The 16,963-nt window shown below is 37.7% G+C and overlaps 2 protein-coding genes and 1 pseudogene across 4 annotated transcripts; 1 reads left to right on the forward strand and 2 right to left on the reverse strand.

Annotated features, from left to right (window-relative positions):
• Window positions 1–725: 725 nt before the first annotated feature.
• Window positions 726–5,527, reverse strand: LOC147536954 (tRNA N(3)-methylcytidine methyltransferase trm141-like). 2 transcript variants are annotated; one of them, XR_015224992.1, is made up of 10 exons: window positions 5,094–5,468; window positions 4,931–5,023; window positions 4,699–4,803; window positions 3,522–3,629; window positions 2,358–2,429; window positions 2,215–2,265; window positions 2,042–2,099; window positions 1,827–1,951; window positions 1,396–1,478; window positions 726–1,291 (listed from the first exon to the last, which is right to left on the reverse strand). XR_015224992.1 is itself a non-coding variant. In XM_086639634.1 (10 exons), the coding sequence occupies exons 1-9, from the start codon at window positions 5,307–5,309 to the stop codon at window positions 1,406–1,408; spliced, it is 906 nt and encodes a 301-aa protein (XP_086495760.1). In that variant the 5' UTR covers window positions 5,310–5,527; the 3' UTR covers window positions 726–1,291; window positions 1,396–1,405. The 2 variants fall into 2 exon arrangements, 1 of the variants encoding a protein (XP_086495760.1); XM_086639634.1 differs by having other exon boundaries at window positions 2,037–2,099; window positions 5,094–5,527.
• Window positions 5,528–10,050: 4,523 nt separating this feature from the next.
• On the forward strand, window positions 10,051–13,523 carry LOC147536955 (telomere repeat-binding factor 4-like). Its single transcript, XM_086641601.1, has 6 exons — window positions 10,051–10,324; window positions 10,619–10,827; window positions 12,495–12,579; window positions 12,732–12,815; window positions 12,911–13,190; window positions 13,270–13,523. The coding sequence occupies exons 1-6, from the start codon at window positions 10,175–10,177 to the stop codon at window positions 13,299–13,301; spliced, it is 840 nt and encodes a 279-aa protein (XP_086497727.1). The 5' UTR covers window positions 10,051–10,174; the 3' UTR covers window positions 13,302–13,523.
• Window positions 13,524–14,070: 547 nt separating this feature from the next.
• On the reverse strand, window positions 14,071–16,264 carry LOC147536956 (glycylpeptide N-tetradecanoyltransferase 1 pseudogene; annotated as a pseudogene). Its single transcript, XR_015225562.1, has 3 exons — window positions 16,112–16,264; window positions 15,910–16,067; window positions 14,071–15,721 (listed from the first exon to the last, which is right to left on the reverse strand). The product of XR_015225562.1 is annotated as a glycylpeptide N-tetradecanoyltransferase 1 pseudogene (transcript).
• Window positions 16,265–16,963: the final 699 nt, after the last annotated feature.

Consider the following 16,963-nt stretch of genomic DNA (forward strand, 5'->3'; position numbering starts at 1 on the left):
ACCACGGCCGAAGACCTAAGTTAAACCACCACCACCACCGGAGACCTAAGTCAGACGACCACCACCTAAGCCAAACCACCACCACCATGGGAGACCTAAGTCAGACCACCATCACCTAAGTCAAACCATCAGACACCTAAGTTAGACCACCACCACCACCACCACCATCGTACACCACAACCACCAGAGAGAGGACGAAAGATAAAGGGGGAAGAGAGAGACCCTCGCCGAATCTGGCGAACGTTAGCTTTTTACCTTTGATCAGAGAGGGAAATTGAGAGATATCCGACGAGAGTTAGCTGAGAGATCCAGTGAGGGAGAGAGAGAGAGATAGCCGATTTTAGCCACAGTATATAAAGAAGGAAATCTGGCGAGGGAGAGGGATCGGGTGAGGGAGAGAGAGAGATCCAGCGAGGGAGAGAGGTCAGGAGAAGAAGACCTATTTTTCTAGACTTTCATGAGAGAGGAAAGCTTGAGGTTTTTGATAGAAAACCCTAGGTTTCTAGGGTTTTGTTGGAGGAGAGAGAGAAACAAAATTAATATTGAAGTTTTTCTTTTTTAAGTATTACTCCTGTTACCCACGGGTGTTTAAATGTCAACATTTCAATTCAGACCTAATATTGCAGATTGAAAAACAAACATGCTAACTTGTTAAACTAGTCGACCAATTCAGAGTCAACCAACAAAAAAAAAAACAACACCTAAAAGTTTAAAATTAAGGAAAATGGCTAAAGACTATTCATTCAATATAAACCAGACTCCCTGGCATGAAAAAGAAAATGAATCCAAAATGATCAGGAGGTATTAGAATTGAAAATTAAATAATACATGAAGTCAGAGACCAAACAAGAAACAGCCGCGTTTCTGTCACAAAAAAGACCACCACCACCTTTGAATGGCGGCGCCCTTAAGGGTCATTGCCACCACCACTGACTTATTCATATTCTAACTACTACTTCTACACCTATAAGGTGTCAATCCAACCTTCCTCCCAGTTAAATTTAATGCCATCTTACATGCTAACAACTAGAACAACAAATACCTGAAATCTTCAATCATTTTCTATCGTTTCTTTCCGTTCCAAGTTTTACAAGATGGGGGTAAAAGCAATGTTACTATAGAACGTCTCGACAAAAAAATTCTGCAAAATTGGTACAAAATGTGATCCACATACCGTATCATGACTTGACAGATGATTGATAATGTTAAGGACAACTGATAATAAGTTGGCTTCTTCTCTTTTTTTTGTTGCAATTGCTTCCTCTTCTCTGTTCATTGGAAATTATAGCTCCTAAAATAGGAAAAAATTGAGAATAATAACAAACACCACCAAAACCTCAAATTTCAAATATGTTAGATGATAAGGGGTTTCTGCTGGTTGACCAAGGAAATTACTCGATCATCATCAAGGTGCAGTGATCGTCGTAGCCTGATGTTTAGAGCCATCTACGTTGCAAAATACAGCTCGAATCCAACGCCTAATAACAGAGATCTGAATCAGAACAACAGCTATCCAAAACAACTAAAAAAAACATGAACATATTTAAAATAATAAGAAACTCCATACCTGAAAACAAACAGCTGAGTAACACCAATTTCAAACTTAACGAAGTACTTGTTTAGTTCATATGGTCGTGTTACCATAAAACCCTTACTAGATATTTCTATAGAAAAAAGAACTTTGGCAAAAAAGGTATCCAGTAACAATGATTTGCGAATTAAACGTTACCCAGTTGCCTACACAGATTTATGAAATAGACATGCCTCGGATTTTTTCAACAGGAAAACATTTTTGAAATATTTCGGAGAACAGATTATCGACATACCGGTCCATGATAATATTACGATGACGATTCTCAATTTGCTTGCAGTATACATCGACTTCAACAGGGTCAAAGCCTCCTTGTTTAAACAAACTTGACAGGAAATCCTCAGAAAAATAATATGCACACTGAAATCCGGAGTTGGAGTAAATCAGAAAAGTTTTGTAGAGACAATTTTGAACTTTAACCAACTACTAGATCCAGTAAACTTACAGTACCATCTCCTCGAACATAGAAATTCTCACTGATCATCTGATTTCTCAGCATGAGTTTCTCCTGCATGATTTGATTGTGTTAGCCATTACTAAGATATAGAGTACAGACCCGTATTTCAGTTCTTGGTGAACTCGAAAAAACTAACAAGGTCTAAGAGTGGAACTATGACACTCACTTGAGCAAAGTCCCCAATGGCATAATCGCGGAAAAGAACATAACCATTTGGCTGCAAATAAGGAAAGCCACTAAAAATGTAACTATGCATTACAGTAAGAAACAAATTTTGATAGAAGGTGCAAGTTCAGTGTAGGCGATCACCTTAAGCACTTCCTTTATATTCTGCAAAACCAAGGGCATCTTCTCTGGGGAAACTGCAGACAACGTAAAAATCTGCTCAACATGTCAGGTATTCATCCAACTGTCCAAGAAGTATACTAGCCAACAACTGCTTGGCCAGTTGGTTGTGCATCTACTCCAAAAACCAAGAGGTCACAAGTTCGATTCACGGTGGAGGTGGACTCCATCGTTTATTGACTTGTGTTAAGGGGTATAACGGAAGTAAAGATGGGAATGGGTTTCATGCCCCCAGGATGGCCTCAAGGGTCTTTATATGGCTTTTAGGGCCCAAGATGTTTGTGATGATGGTAGGTATAGGCTCAATTCATGTATTTATTCATGACGTATCCGTGTCATATTGAATGTAATGACTCATGGAGTCCATGTAAAAGAATAAAATAAAAAAATGTCAAAACCTAGATGGTAGTAAAGTGTATAAAGAAAACGCGTGGTTCAAAACAGACACCTACTGATTATTGAATCCTACGTGCTGATAATACAAATTCAAGTCTACATATCGGTTGTTTTCATGAAGGCTGGCAAAGAAGGCTTGTTATTTTTAAATTTTCATAATATTACTAAAGCTGGTACACTTAGAAGTCAAATTTTGGGTAAGACAAGGCCTTCATGAAGGATTTAGGGAAGATCGTAATATGGAGACTGGAAATCAGGTTTACAGACCCTAAGTGGCTAAGCCTATAATATTTTCTTCATTAGTTCATTGTAATATCCCCATGGGAAGAAAAAACAAGTGACTGGACTATTGGATAACACAGTAAAAGAAATTGGATTCTCAAAGAAATCATTTTTTCATCGTTTTGATTGACAGACATTCTTTAAACAACACTATGAAGCCACACATAAGGACTATATTCACGGTGTTACAGTGTTTTTCCTCCATATACTTCAATAAAGTTCCCATCAGAAAAGATAAATGAAGAAGGATCTATACAGGACTCGTGAAATCTAGTTCAGATTCAATATCATGATTGTGAAAAAGCATGGATTATGTAATTAAGGAACGAGAATAACACCAATGACAGTAGTTAAGTAGGATAGAATTGAGTTATGTTACAGGTCCAAGAGAAGTTGAATATGCAAGGAAGAAACACTCTATAAAGTCAAGATATGGACAAGACAACATACCAAGGTTACAACATCAACTGAAGACGAGATAATTGTTTCGCAGAGATCGTTCTTTGTAACATCACATACAAATGCTTGCACCTTTTCTTCTCTGAAATCTCCATGTGACTGCACTTCCATTTAAACACTCAAAAGTCATGCATGATTTATCTATAACATAAATGGATGACAGCCCCAACGCTCCTAGGTAGTTTTATTTCAAATCACTGTCACTCCTAGACCCTAGTCATGGTCCTTCGTTTATAATTTCAAGCCAGTGTTAACAAAAGGCCGTCTTAACAAAAATAACGACCGTTTTTCTTTAACGATCCTCCACCACTGCTTTTTCGCTATTTGAAAACTTTCATTTTAAACCCTTTTTGGCCATTAAATAACCGTGACAACTTTTTTTCACCAGTTATCCTGTTTTCTGGCGTCTTTCGACAACACTCAGTTTCAACAGGAAAGCCGTATAAAAATATTCTCTCATCTATAATAACTACAGAAGCTATAGATCTTTACCGTTCTTACGTTCAAAGCAGCCCACACATAACACAAACTCATGCTTAACAATGAAAGAAAACTTATTTTTCAATCAGAAATAGCAGAGACAAAGCTAATGGTAGACTGCGCCGGGTTGCAGCCCTAAGCCGCAAGCTCTCTAATCAGGAGGTCATGGAATTTTTAAAGGTGGTTTTTGTTTTACACCTTCAATTTATTGTTACTCTTCAAATGATTTCTTTTCTCTTAGAAAAGAAAATGAATTTTTAAGCGAACTTTTCCACGCATATAAACACAACCTAAGTACAGTTTCATTTGCAGTAACATGACACTTTTCAGACTTTGATTATTTCAAAGTTACTAGTTTATCATGAGATATTTGTAATTAAATTTCTGTTTATCAAATCATGATGGATATCTACCTGTCAAGTTTGAACACTCTATAAATTGCATTCCACATACCATTTTTTCAACTCGATACGAACATTAATTTTTAATGAAGAAAATGTGTATTCCTTACTATTGACCTTGAAATATCATTTGTAAGACATGTACCACATCCTCGTAAAATTAGATATAAACTTGTAAACTCTCGATAAAACAAGTAGTTTGTTTGTTTTATGGATATCTAATTTAAGAAAGCGTACTTAAACACATGAATTAAGAAAAGTAACAAAAGATTAGGATGGTAACCAACCTTAACGAGTTCGATCGCATTAGATGATAAATCACAAGCATGAATGAAGAGATTAGGAAATGCCGATATTAGTGGGAACAATGTATTACCAGCTCCACAACCAACCTACCCTACCAGTGAACAAGACCAATACATATTATATGTAATCCCAATTGAACATCAAAAACACCCAAAGCAACTAATGGGTATAATTCAATTTGTGAAATGAGTAAGCAATAGATGTACTAATTACCTCCAATATAACTTTGGATGAATTTGGGGAATTAGGGTTTAAAGAAAAGTAATGAGCCCAGTCTTTCTCCAAGTAGTGACGATCTTTGAAGAACTGTACAACAAATAAGGAATAATTACTACATCTTGGATTCAAAACGTAAAAAGAAAAATTGAAGGATAACCTTGTTGTTGTGTCGCTTGTAGAAATTGTTCCAGTACTTAATTGGTTTCATCTGATAATGATTCAGGTCTAACCCTAATTTTGATGAAGTAATGAGGCGGGAACTGTTGGGAGTAGAGAGAGAATGAACTGAAGGAGTGGAAAAGAAGCGAAGTGAGAAAAGAGACAGTGAGAGCGTCTGCCTTCCTATTGAAGGTGACCTTACTCCTCCTATCATCTTTCCTTCTCTCTCTCTAAAACTCAGACCTCCATGGCTGACGGGAGGAAGAAGATAACCGCGCGAAGAAACTAAAGACTGAGACCGTAGGATCGGATTGTTCTTCAGAAGACGAAAAGGAGCATTTGTTATAAGCTCGTACAGACACACTGAATCAAAACGCACTAGAAAACGAATAAATCACGTGCCCTTTTTTTTTTTTTTTTTTTTTTTGACAAGAATGGTCATCACAAAGGCATTGATACATGCAACAATTTCTACAAGCGACACAACAACAATGTTCGATTTCGTGGGCGGACAAATTTTAAGAATATTGAACTAGAATATGAATATAGTAGTTTCTGTAGCGTTTTATGCCATTTAATTTCGTCGGACTAAAACCCACAAAAACTACTTTATTTATATCTAAGACCTCCGCATTGCGAAGTAGATGCACTTACCAACTGTGCTATCAATTGTTGACAATCACTCTATTTTTTTGTAAAACCGCTACTTTGAGGAAATAAAAATATTTTTCAGGGTGAAAAAATTTAAAGAACCAATGTGAAATTTGAGAGATTTTTTGGAAAAACAAATTTTAAGCGGAATCTTCTTCTTCAATTCCGACCACCACTACCACCACCATTTTCTCTTCCTCATTCTCTCTTTCATGTTGATCTCTCCCTCTCTTTCTTGTTGCTCTCTTCATCTTTCTCCCTCTCTTTACTGTTGCTCTCCCTATCTTTCTCTCTCTTTCCTCTTGCTCTCTCATAGTCCATCTCTCTCTTGCTTTCTCTCTCCGGTGTCTCTTTCTCCCGCTCACACACAATTTATCTCTCCCCCCCTCTCTCTTTCGCATAACAGTTTGGCGAAGGGAAGCATTCCCTTCTCCGGAACCAAACCTCAAAGAGAGTTTCACCAACCTTTCACCACCCCCCCCCCCCCCCAAGGGTGGTTGGTTGACCACAAAATATTTAATTGTCGACCAATCATGCTTTTTGTGGCGGGCACGAAGTCTGCGAGAGACTTAGTGAGACAAAGAGAGCGAGCCTCCATGAGACAGAAGGAGAGAGAACACCTGGGCCGGATGGCTTCCCTATATCTTTCTTTGTGAGAACCTAGGATACCATTAAAGATAATTTGATGGATATGATATGTGAGTTTGCGTCAGGAGCTCAGTTCCATTGGAGATTGAACCACACCTTTATTGTCCTAATCCCTAAAACCCAACATAGTTCTAGCTACAAGGATTACAGACCAATCAGTTTGGTGGGAGGAGACTACAAAATTGTGGCTAAAGTACTGGCCACACGGTTGTCTAGAGTTATGGGCAGCTTGATATCACCCTTCCAAGGGGCGTTTGTGAATGGTAGACAGATCCTGGATGGAGTTATGATATCTAATGAGTTGATTGACTCTAGGAGGAAGAAGGAACCAATGGGTTAGTAGTAAAGGCTGATTTGGAGAAGGCGTATGATAGAATAAGCTGGGATTTCTTGTACAAGACTATGGAACGTATGGGATTTGGGTACAAATGGAGGAGTTGGATCTACTCCTGCATCTCGACTGCTACCTTCTCAGTTCTGATTAATGGAAAACCCTCGGAGATCTTTCAAAGTTCTAGAGGAATCAGACAGGGGGATCCCCTGTCTCCCCTCCTGTTCCTTTTAGTAGCTGAAGTTCTTAGTCAGTGCCTACAGGAAGCTGGGAAAAGATGATGGATAAAAGGCTTCACTGCGGATAATGGAGGAGAAAGGATCAACCACCTCCAATTTGCAGATGATACTCTATTCTTTATAGAGGAGGATGGCAACCAACTAAGGACACTAAGAGATATCCTCATATGGTATGAAATATCCTCAGGTCTTAAGGTGAACATGCTGAAGTCTTACATTTACAGTGCTACCAAGATAGGTGACAACAATATGAATCATGAGATGATTAAGGAATTTGGGTGCCAGGTAGGATGTCTACCCACCTCTTACCTTAGTCTACCCTTGGGAGAAAGCTACAAATCCAAAAAGCTTTGGGATCCTGTTATTGAAAGGGTCAACAAGAGGTTAGCTGCATGGAAAGGCCACATTTTGTCCAAAGGTGGCAAGATAACCCTACTGAAGTCAGTACTCCAGGCTCTCCCCACTTATTACCTGTCACTGTTCTCAATTCCGAAAGGGGTACTTAAGCTCATTGAAAATAAAATGTGTTCCTTTTTATGAAATAATACTATGAATCAGAAAAGTCTACACTGGATGAAGTGGAAGCAGCTTACCACTAGCAGAGGTAAGGGAGGCATGGGGGTCAAAAACTTAGCACACATGAATCAAGCTCTTCTTATCAAATGGCTGTGGAGGATGGATCATGAGGAGGATCAGCTCTGGCAAAAGATTATCTTTAGCAAGTACGGTAGGAGCTATAAGGAGTGGACCTACAAGTGCAAAAGAACATCCTATGGGTGTGGAGTTTGGAAAGGCATAACAACCAATTTGAAAGAGTACCACAGACTTACTAAGTGGAGTTTGGGTGATGGGTCCAAGATCGAGTTTTGGAAGGACTTATGGTTGGGAACAGAAACCTTGCAAGTCACATTCCCTGACATCTATAGGCTGGCTATGAAACCTAAAGCCACTGTGGCAGAGGTTTTCAACAATACTAGAAGAGATTAGGACATAACAGTCAGACGAAACTTGAATGATTGGGAACTCCAACAGTATGTTCACCTAATGCAAATCCTCCATGATGCTAATAGGGGGGAAGGCTCGGATATAAGAGTTTGACGTACCGAGGAAAAGGATCCACTATCAGTTTCGAATTGCTATAAGAGATTGGATAGTGATGATAGCCTGCTCGAGCCATGCGTCTCAAAATATGCTTGGATCAAAGCTTTACCTCCTAGGGTAGGTTTCTTTATGTGGGCAATTTTGACGCGCAAAGTACCCACGGTGGATGCCCTGAAAAGAAGAGGCTTCCAGATACCGAACAGATGCATCCTATGTAAGCAAGAGGAAGAATCATTGGAACACCTGTTTCTGCATTGTAAGGTGGCTTCTAACTTGTGGAGTTTCTTCATTCAGTCCATGGCAGGCCAATGGTGCATACCAAACTCTATCAACCACATGGTAACCCAGTGGGATGGTCTTTTCAAACACAAACATAGAAGGGAGGTGTGGCAACTCGTTCCTGCTGCAATTATATGGAGCATGTGGAACGATAGGAATAATAAGATCTTTAAAGAAAAGAACCTCAACTCTTTAGTTGATATCGAAGATGTGAAGGGCACAATCTTCGCTTGGATTAGGAGAATAGATAAATTTAAGAATGTATCTTATCTTGATGTTGTTATACAGTGGGATACATGGATGATGTGAGACATTGTCCATAGTATCCCGCCCATCTGTAAATAGTTTTCTTTTTCTATTATATTCAATCTAACTTTCAAAAAAAACCAGAAAGAGAGAGAAGTAAATGACGATGGTGGTGGCCAGATTTGTTGATCAGAAAAGGAGAGACGATAGACAAAGGTCTAAAAAAAAAATCCCATACAACTAGAAAATATAGTTGACCAGTTCTTTTTTTTTTTAAGCCACGGGAATCGATTTCCATTCATAAGTGATATAAAATCACATTTGTTTACATGGATGAAATTTTTATTTCTCTCTTCCAACTTCATGAGAGTTGCATACCTTTAAATGCAAAGTACCTCGTGAATAAGAAAGAAATTGGACTAGACTCTGACGAAGAAAGATAGAAAAAAATAAAAGGATCCTAAAGATCACAAATGAAAAGACCCTAAAGGTCAACAAAACAACTGATAATACAAAAAAGAAAATACTAATCAAACATCCCCGTTAAATTCGCCGGAAAACCGCTTTTGTCGCTGGAAAACTGTCACCATTGCCGGAAAACTGCCGTCATAACCGGAAAAGCCACCGTCATCTCCGAAAAGCCGCCACCATCATAGAAGAACCTCCAATATAAAAGTACTAAATATAGATAATTTCTTCCAAAATTCCTTTTGGCCTCTTCGGGAAGCACTTGATTATGCCTAATTAGACCAAACGATTGCAATGGAAACCAAATTTGCTCCCACAAACACAGAATCATCAAATCGAACCACCAAGAGAATCTGCTAATTCATAGATCCGCCATGACTGTTCTCTAAACCACCAACAACTGTTCATTTTCCAGTCAAGATCTAATCCAATTTCCATCACGAAGGACAGCGATAGATCTATAGTCGCCACTTCTTCTCCGAAAGAATGAAAAATGTTTGACTCCATTAGATCTTTATCAACCTGCAAATCAACTTCCCAACACAAACAGCGAAAGGAAGAAGAGAAAGAAAACCGTTGTTCAAAACAAGATACAGTAAAACCTTCAAACTTCGTGAGTCAAAAGTGATTAGGATCAAACTTCGTGAACACAAAATACTGGAATAAGGTTATGGATCGTCGGTTGATTTAGCCGAATAAAAGGGGAAGAAACTAAAAAGGAGAAAGAAAAGAAATAGTAAAGCTAATAGAGGAAGATCCGGCGAAGGAGACCCTTCGCCGGAAACTAGGTCACGTTCTCTCTTTCTCTCTCAAGGAAGCGACAAACCAGAATTTAGTTGACCAGTTCTTGGCAAAGTCTTTACGCCCAAAATTTTTTCCTTATTTCCCCAAAGCCGCCTTTTGTAAATACGAAGAATATGTAATGGTATTTCCGTCCATTTAATTCTATTTCTATTCTATTCTTTCCTGTTATTTCTCCAAGTTCGACCGGCAATTTCAACAAAAAAAAAAAAAGTTCGACCGGCAATTTCAACAAAAAAAAAAAAAGTTCGACCGGCAAAAAATCAGTAGTCATTCTAGAGAGAGAGGGAAGAAAGAAGAGAAAGAGAAGAGAGAATGGGAGCTCCGAAGATGAAATGGACTTCGGAGGAAGAAGAAGCCCTAAAAGCAGGTGTAGCTAAGCACGGAACGGGGAAGTGGAAGAACATCCAGAAAGATCCTGAATTCGTCCATTGTCTTGCTTCTCGTTCCAACATTGATTTGAAGGTTTTTCCCCTCTTTCTAATTCATCTTCTTTAATGATCTTATACTTACAAATATCGGGTTACTTTTCCCCTATATTCACCAGTTGATTTCCCAAATTCTCTATTTTAATTATCGCAAGGGTTTATATCGATATATGTTCTCAATTTGATAACTAGTTTGATAAAAATCATGGAGTAAATTGCTAGGTAAATTAATAAAAGACTAAACTATGATTGAATTTTTATGTAATTTTGAAAATATTATCAAATTTTGGGGTTTTATGAACTAGCTTTGGCTTATTTATTTTGTACCCAGGATAAATGGAGGAATATGAGTGTTAGTGCAAGTACTTTAGGGCCTAGGGATAAACAGAGGACACCAAAACCGAAGGCGCCTCCAGCTCCTTCTTCACCATCCACCTTTCAGAACAACCCCGCCGCTATTCAAGCTCCAGAGGATAATACATCAGTGGATGCAGCTAATGATTCTCCGAAAAGTATACCTGAAGCGAAAAATCCACCCGTGTATGTATCTATGTTTAGCTGTTTATTTTCTTTCATACATATAATAATGGTTGTCTTAACTTCATGGGTTTTCGGTTATTTACGCACTATATTGAGAGGTTTCTTGTTCAATCAATTGCCTTTGATTAGTACGCCTGTGTTAACCGGATGTGGCGAGAAATATACGAAAATTGATCTCAAAGGAATATGGTATCAAGTTATAGTTGATTCATTGACACAACTTTATCGAGAAAAAATATGTTAAACCGTCTTTATGTTCTTGTCGTCTTATTAGTCTTGTCATGTTACTAGTTCAGATGATGTAACTAGCTGGGAACCAGTGCGATGACTTCTCAACCGAACCCACTCTGGGTGTTCGACTGTTTTATTAATGCACTAGTATTATACTAAAGTTTTATCGTATGATAAGAAAATAAGAACTACGCTATGCAGCTATCCCTGTTATATTTTAACTAAAAAATTTTATAGAGCCAGGAAACCTCAGAAGGCCAACTGTTCGAATAGGTGTTCAGATTTTATGGGGTTTCCCCAAAACAATGTTTTATAGATGCATGAACCGAAATAGATACTAGTCTATACAACATTAGAAACATTCTAAAATACTGGAAAGAACTATATATGCTTTGAAGTCAGTAGGTGCCAACTTCCATAAGATCCACTTTCACATCTGCATTAGGCCTTTCTCTGCGTCATGATATCTTTTGTGCAGTAGTGCACCAGACTCGGCATGGGCATGTAAATGTATAAGCACCTGCATAGAAAGAGCAAGAAGTAATTTAAAGCAGTTTGAAATTTCAGTGGATACATATAGGAAAATGTACTTACAATATTGTGTGAGTTCATAATGCCCTGATGGGATGATCATATGTTTTCACTTATTAACTGTTTTTGTACTATGCGCCAATTACCCATTTTCTAGTATTTAATGTTGTTATTGTAGAACAGATCCTCAAGCTACATAACATATCTCCCTTCTTGACCTTGTATGCCTTTTCATTGAATAGCTGAAAAACATAACCTGAGGATAGTGTTGCAATTCTTCATTCAACCTCTCCTCGGACGTCTTGTCCCGACCTTCACTAAAATTCATAGCATTTGGCTGAAAATTATGTGGAGGAACTAATCAAGGTCAGGGTGAGCAATACTTAGGAGTATTTGATACCTGCTTGGAGGTAGAGAAATTTTAACCGACCTTATGTCTCATGATATGACTCTTGACTTAGTGGGAATGATTAATGTAGGCTTAAAGTACACCTCTAATTAGTAATCGGACACAATTGAGTGGAAATCTTGACTTCCCTCCAAAACTCTTGTTTTATTCTTGAGGGTTGCTTGCTTTTGTTCTCGTAAGTCATAACAAAGAGACTTACTTCCTTATGAAACAAATCTTGAAAACGTTACTCAAATGGTGCGTTGGATATTTGCTGGAGTGCTAGTATGAGTTATGCTGTACTATCACAACACTTCTTTGTTACCATTAATTACACTCTGCCACTTGTTTACAGATATTGTCTCTGCTTTGCCATTCTCTTTTTTCACAAATATCCCGACTCTTGAGACCCTTATATCATATGGTATTAGTACCAAGTGAATGTATTAATGCTGTGTTGATCTTTTATCTGGCGACTGTTTCCTTGAGTTACTTGATCAAATTGCTTAATTTACAGGTACTATCCTTTGATTTTTGAAGCACTTTCAACCATCAAAGATCCTAATGGGTCAGATATTGATACCATCTGCAGCTTTATTAAGGTTAGAGAGATTTATTTTGCCATATAGTTCTATCTTCGCACTTAGTAAATAGTAATGAATGATATTTGAGAATTTAGGGGTAAAATTTCTCAATATACTCATAGTATGAAATATTGTTTCTAGATGTCTCATGTTTGCTTGAATTTATACAGCAAAGGCATACAGTGCCTCAGAACTTTAGACGATTGATAAGCTCAAAATTCAAAAGACTTGTTGTACAGAACAAACTTGAGATGGTAAATTATTTCTCCATGAGCTCACTATTACGGTTGATCTTCTTCGTGCCTGTTTATTTTCTCATTTTTGTGACATTTGTTTCTACAAATCTTAGGTTCAAAATCGCTACAAGTTGAAGAAAGGTATGGCATTTGGAAATCGAACTTCTACATCTAAACAAAAAGATGCCCGACCAAAACAATCTCAGAACACAGGGTCTGCCGACCCCAACGATACAATAGAAGAAGCTGCACTAACTGCTGCATACAGAATTGCAGAAGCAGAAAACAAGTCATTTGTAGCATCAGAAGCAGTTAAAGAGGCAGAGAGAGTCGCAAAGATGGCAGAAGAATCAGACGCAGTGCTGCAACTAGCTAAAGAAATATTTGAACAATGTAATGCAAGAAACCCTCTACTTCTTTTCTTCTTACTACTTCGAGAAACAGAGGATGAAGTTTTCGTTTCTTATTACAGGTTTACGCGGTGAAGTTGTGATGATGGCTTAAAATATATGGGTCGAATTCTTCCTAAAGCAAAAAAAAGAGGTGATAACGTTCGAAGCTCAAGTCTTACAGTGTGCATACTTACATCATAGTTCTTCCGAAAACGAAGTAGACTAGAAGTGTTGTAGTTCATAATATGTTCATAGATTCTCCTTGGATTTCTTTTATCTTTTCGTGTTTGTAGGGAATATGAAATTACTTATTAGAAATAAGAAATCTGTTTTCGTATTTTTGGGAAGATCATCTGCCAGACAAACTATAAACGTTGAAAAGAGACTGCTGCTCGAAAGTGAGCTTCTGAGATATCAGAATGGGATAAAACTAAGTTGTGCCCTTAATAAAGAAACCAAATTTTGTTCAAGTTATAGGTGCTCAAAACAGTAGATTTCATCTTTCTTTTCGTATTGTAATTTGTAAAGGGAACAGTCTTGTTGAAAAATCCTGTTTCCGTCATCGGATTGATATATCATAGAGAAATTTATGTTAGGAAATTTTTTTAGTGCTTCGGCTATGGACTTGTACTTCGAATGGACAGAGCAAACCAGAGAAATAATACTCAGAAAATCGAAAACTGTCTAACATCAAAGAAGTGTATTCATCTTAGTGTCCTCCGGAGCCCATGGAAGAAGCAAACAAGTGTATTTTACAGATTTTCCATCAATTGGCTCACACTTTCATGAAAATAAAATTGCAATCAGGCAATGGCGGCTAGATTGTTTCTTTCACTACGATCTACCTTTTCCCGATAAATGAAAGTAATATGAAACACAAGTTTTAGAATCACAAGAAAACAATCTCCTTTAAAGCTAACTTGTTTTGTAACTTGTAAAATATTCCAATAAGCACTTAAAAAAATGAAGAGTTAAATGTTGGAAGACTCGGGAAAAACAGAGAGCTCCTCCATCCTCAAATAAACAATGTCAAAACCAAAAAAAAAAGAGTTCCAAACTCAGATTTCTGTCTTTTAAGTTTGCCAGTATAAAATAGCTCATCAATTGAGCATGATGAATTCCAATTAACACAAAATCGGAAACTAGCTAAGGTTCCACGCCGGAAAAACTAAGTTCAGATAGAACTACAAGAGTACGAGACCAAGCTCGTTTGGCTTCAAGGCGTGTCCGATACGATAATTGTAGAGATAGTAGTGAAGATCTCCATCCCCTGGTCCGAACTTCAGCTCTTTTAGGAACGTTTCATTTTGCATCACGTCTAATGCGTTGAAGACATCATGATCCATCTTCTTCGCTACAATAAGAGCATCATTCATCAACTGAATCAATGGAGTCTTAGTACAGACATTATAGTAACAATAAGCTGCTTTCAAAGTCGAGTAATTCTGGTTCCCAAGGATTGAAGACGGAAGAGTGTAAAAGCTGCAGAAATCTGTAATCTCATGAGTCTCCGGGCTTTCAATGCAGAAACTTTCGACAACATTCTCTGCCGGAAGAATCCAATGTTGAACATCATCTTCTTCAAAAACAGGAGCGACGACAAATTGGCGTAAATAGTCCCTTAGTAAACGGGTAACTGCAGGAACATCTCGAAGCTCCATTTTTCTAAAACCAGGAGTAACAGTGGATTCCGGTAATTTGTATAACTTTATCGTTCTGCTCATTGTCATTCTAGCACCCAATCTAGAGAACCCAACATCGATAAGTTTCTTTGGGTTTAAAGTTCTATGCCAATATCGACAACTTGATATCGGAGTTGGAAGAACAACTCCAGCAGTATAAGCAGCTTGCCAAATATTTTCCAAGTGAACCCTCCTAGTAACCTCTTTAATCATAACAGGTGCAAGTCTCTTAGACCTAAGTTTCTTATGAACACATAAATAGTTAATCTCTGCCATTGTAACAACTTCATCGTTAACCCGCACTTTCACAGGAACACCAGTAATGAAAGCAACAAGTTTTTTCGAAACTTTAACTCGAACACCGATATGCCAGCTCTTGAAATAATTAGGAGGAAGGAGAGCCCAACGAAGAAACTCTTTCGAGTAATTGAATCTGAACATATTTTCATCATCTTCAACATAATTGTTCGATAAGAGATTATAAACCTCGGCACATATCTCTTCAGAATCAATATCACAGGTAGTCCATTCATACAAATTGGGGAGATTATAAGGTTCTTGTTTTACTTCAGACAAAGGTATCGGTGCTTCGATTGGACCTACGGGCAAGCTTGTATCAGCAAAATCCTTAAACTGGCCAACAGGTTGAGTTTCCCAAAACTTGTGTTGTTTCCCTAGAGAAAGAGTATTTTGAACTTTTCTAGATATTGTTTCAATTGAAATCTCGTTTTCAGAATGTGGGTTTGGATCAGTATTAGGTTCAGAGTTTTCTAGGGTAGAACCAGGTGTTGAGTTGTTATCAGCCATTCTACAACCAGGTTAAATAATAAAACTTGCCCTAAAAATCAACCTGAAGGAGGAAAGAAAACAAAATTTTGCAATTAAAACCTAAAAAAGATCTGCTAATTCGGAGATGTGACAGAAACCCTAGATAGCCTTTTGTTTGATTACGAAACAATACAAATTCCTCATGGAATGCAGAAAATATAGACTAAAGGCAAATCAACATTGAAAGGAAGAAGAAGGTAAAGAACTTACTGATTGTATACGCAGAAACTGTGAAGCTCCAATTGTCCAAACCCTAGAATTGGTCGGCTCGTAGTAATAACCCCTAACAAACAATGGAATTTGAAAAGAGGAAGACAATGTCAGTCTTCACCCATAGAGAACTACGATATGTGTACCGTGTACGTGCTCTGCTATTATTGGTTAGTCTCGGTTTGGACGATAGTCACGATACCGTCCTCGATTGTTAAGTTGTGATCAGTAATACTGTAGCTTAATTTTGGGATCTGGAATTAAGAACCTATAAAACAATGTAATAAGTTTGTCGGGTTTAAGCCTTTTTCATGTTGTTGGGCCTTAGTCCTCTTTCATTATTGGTTTAACTTAGATGGTTATCGTGTTTATCACATCTTCATGATGTATCAATGCTTTGTAACGATTAAGTCTCAAAAAGAAAAGCCAAGTGGTTGATAGTGTTGACATAAACTCCAAAATCCTGAAGGTCTCGGTTCGATTCTCAGAAGAGGTGAAATCTGTAGTTAGTCGATTTCTATAAAAAAAAAAAAACAATAACCAGCGGGTTACTAATAGCCACACAGCGGCCACAAGACAAGTAAGTGTGATTATGTTGGGTTTTAACAACTTACTTGTTCCAGGCAAATACCAAGACAAGTACGTGTGAATGGGTTAGGAAAAAACCATGTGTGCCTCCGGAAGTTCATTTTACCTTATATCATGTACTTAGCATGGGAGCAACTTCAACCTCAGTATGGGCCGAAAAAATTACTTTTCACTTAAAATTTTCAGCCTTAACTCAGCCTCAAAAATTTTACTCCGACCCCAGCCTTTCTTGAGGCCGAAAATTTGTGCATGTGCGAAACACGTGCGTGAAATTTTTGTGGCGTGCGGAAAGTGTTTGAACTATTTTCCAAATATATATTTTTTAAAACAAAAACTAATTAGATTTTGAAAATACAAAAACTTATTAGATCTAAAAAAACAAAAATTAAATAGATTTAAGACTAATATAATTTTTTTTTTAAAAATCAGACCGTTAGATGTGATCCAACAGCCAGATCTGGCAGTT

The sequence above is a fragment of the Eschscholzia californica genome, unplaced genomic scaffold (assembly GCF_041429995.1).
Source record: "Eschscholzia californica isolate CP2 unplaced genomic scaffold, dmEscCali1.0.p SCAF_5, whole genome shotgun sequence".
In the NCBI taxonomy this organism is placed as follows: Eukaryota; Viridiplantae; Streptophyta; class Magnoliopsida; order Ranunculales; family Papaveraceae; genus Eschscholzia; species Eschscholzia californica.

What these genes read in the sequence shown, in the direction of transcription:
- LOC147536954 (XM_086639634.1), bottom strand. Translation starts at nt 5,309, where the DNA reads ATGATAGGAGGAGTAAGGTCACCTTCAATAGGAAGGCAGACGCTCTCA. An exon ending in CCATTGGGGACTTTGCTCAA is followed by an intron (nt 2,100 to 2,214) that starts GTGAGTGTCATA and finishes CAAATCATGCAG; the next exon opens with GAGAAACTCATGCTGAGAAA. An exon ending in CGTAATATTATCATGGACCG is followed by an intron (nt 1,479 to 1,826) that starts GTATGTCGATAA and finishes CTCTGTTATTAG; the next exon opens with GCGTTGGATTCGAGCTGTAT.
- LOC147536955 (XM_086641601.1), top strand. Translation starts at nt 10,175, where the DNA reads ATGGGAGCTCCGAAGATGAAATGGACTTCGGAGGAAGAAGAAGCCCTA. An exon ending in CCATCTGCAGCTTTATTAAG is followed by an intron (nt 12,580 to 12,731) that starts GTTAGAGAGATT and finishes GAATTTATACAG; the next exon opens with CAAAGGCATACAGTGCCTCA. An exon ending in TACAGAACAAACTTGAGATG is followed by an intron (nt 12,816 to 12,910) that starts GTAAATTATTTC and finishes TACAAATCTTAG; the next exon opens with GTTCAAAATCGCTACAAGTT.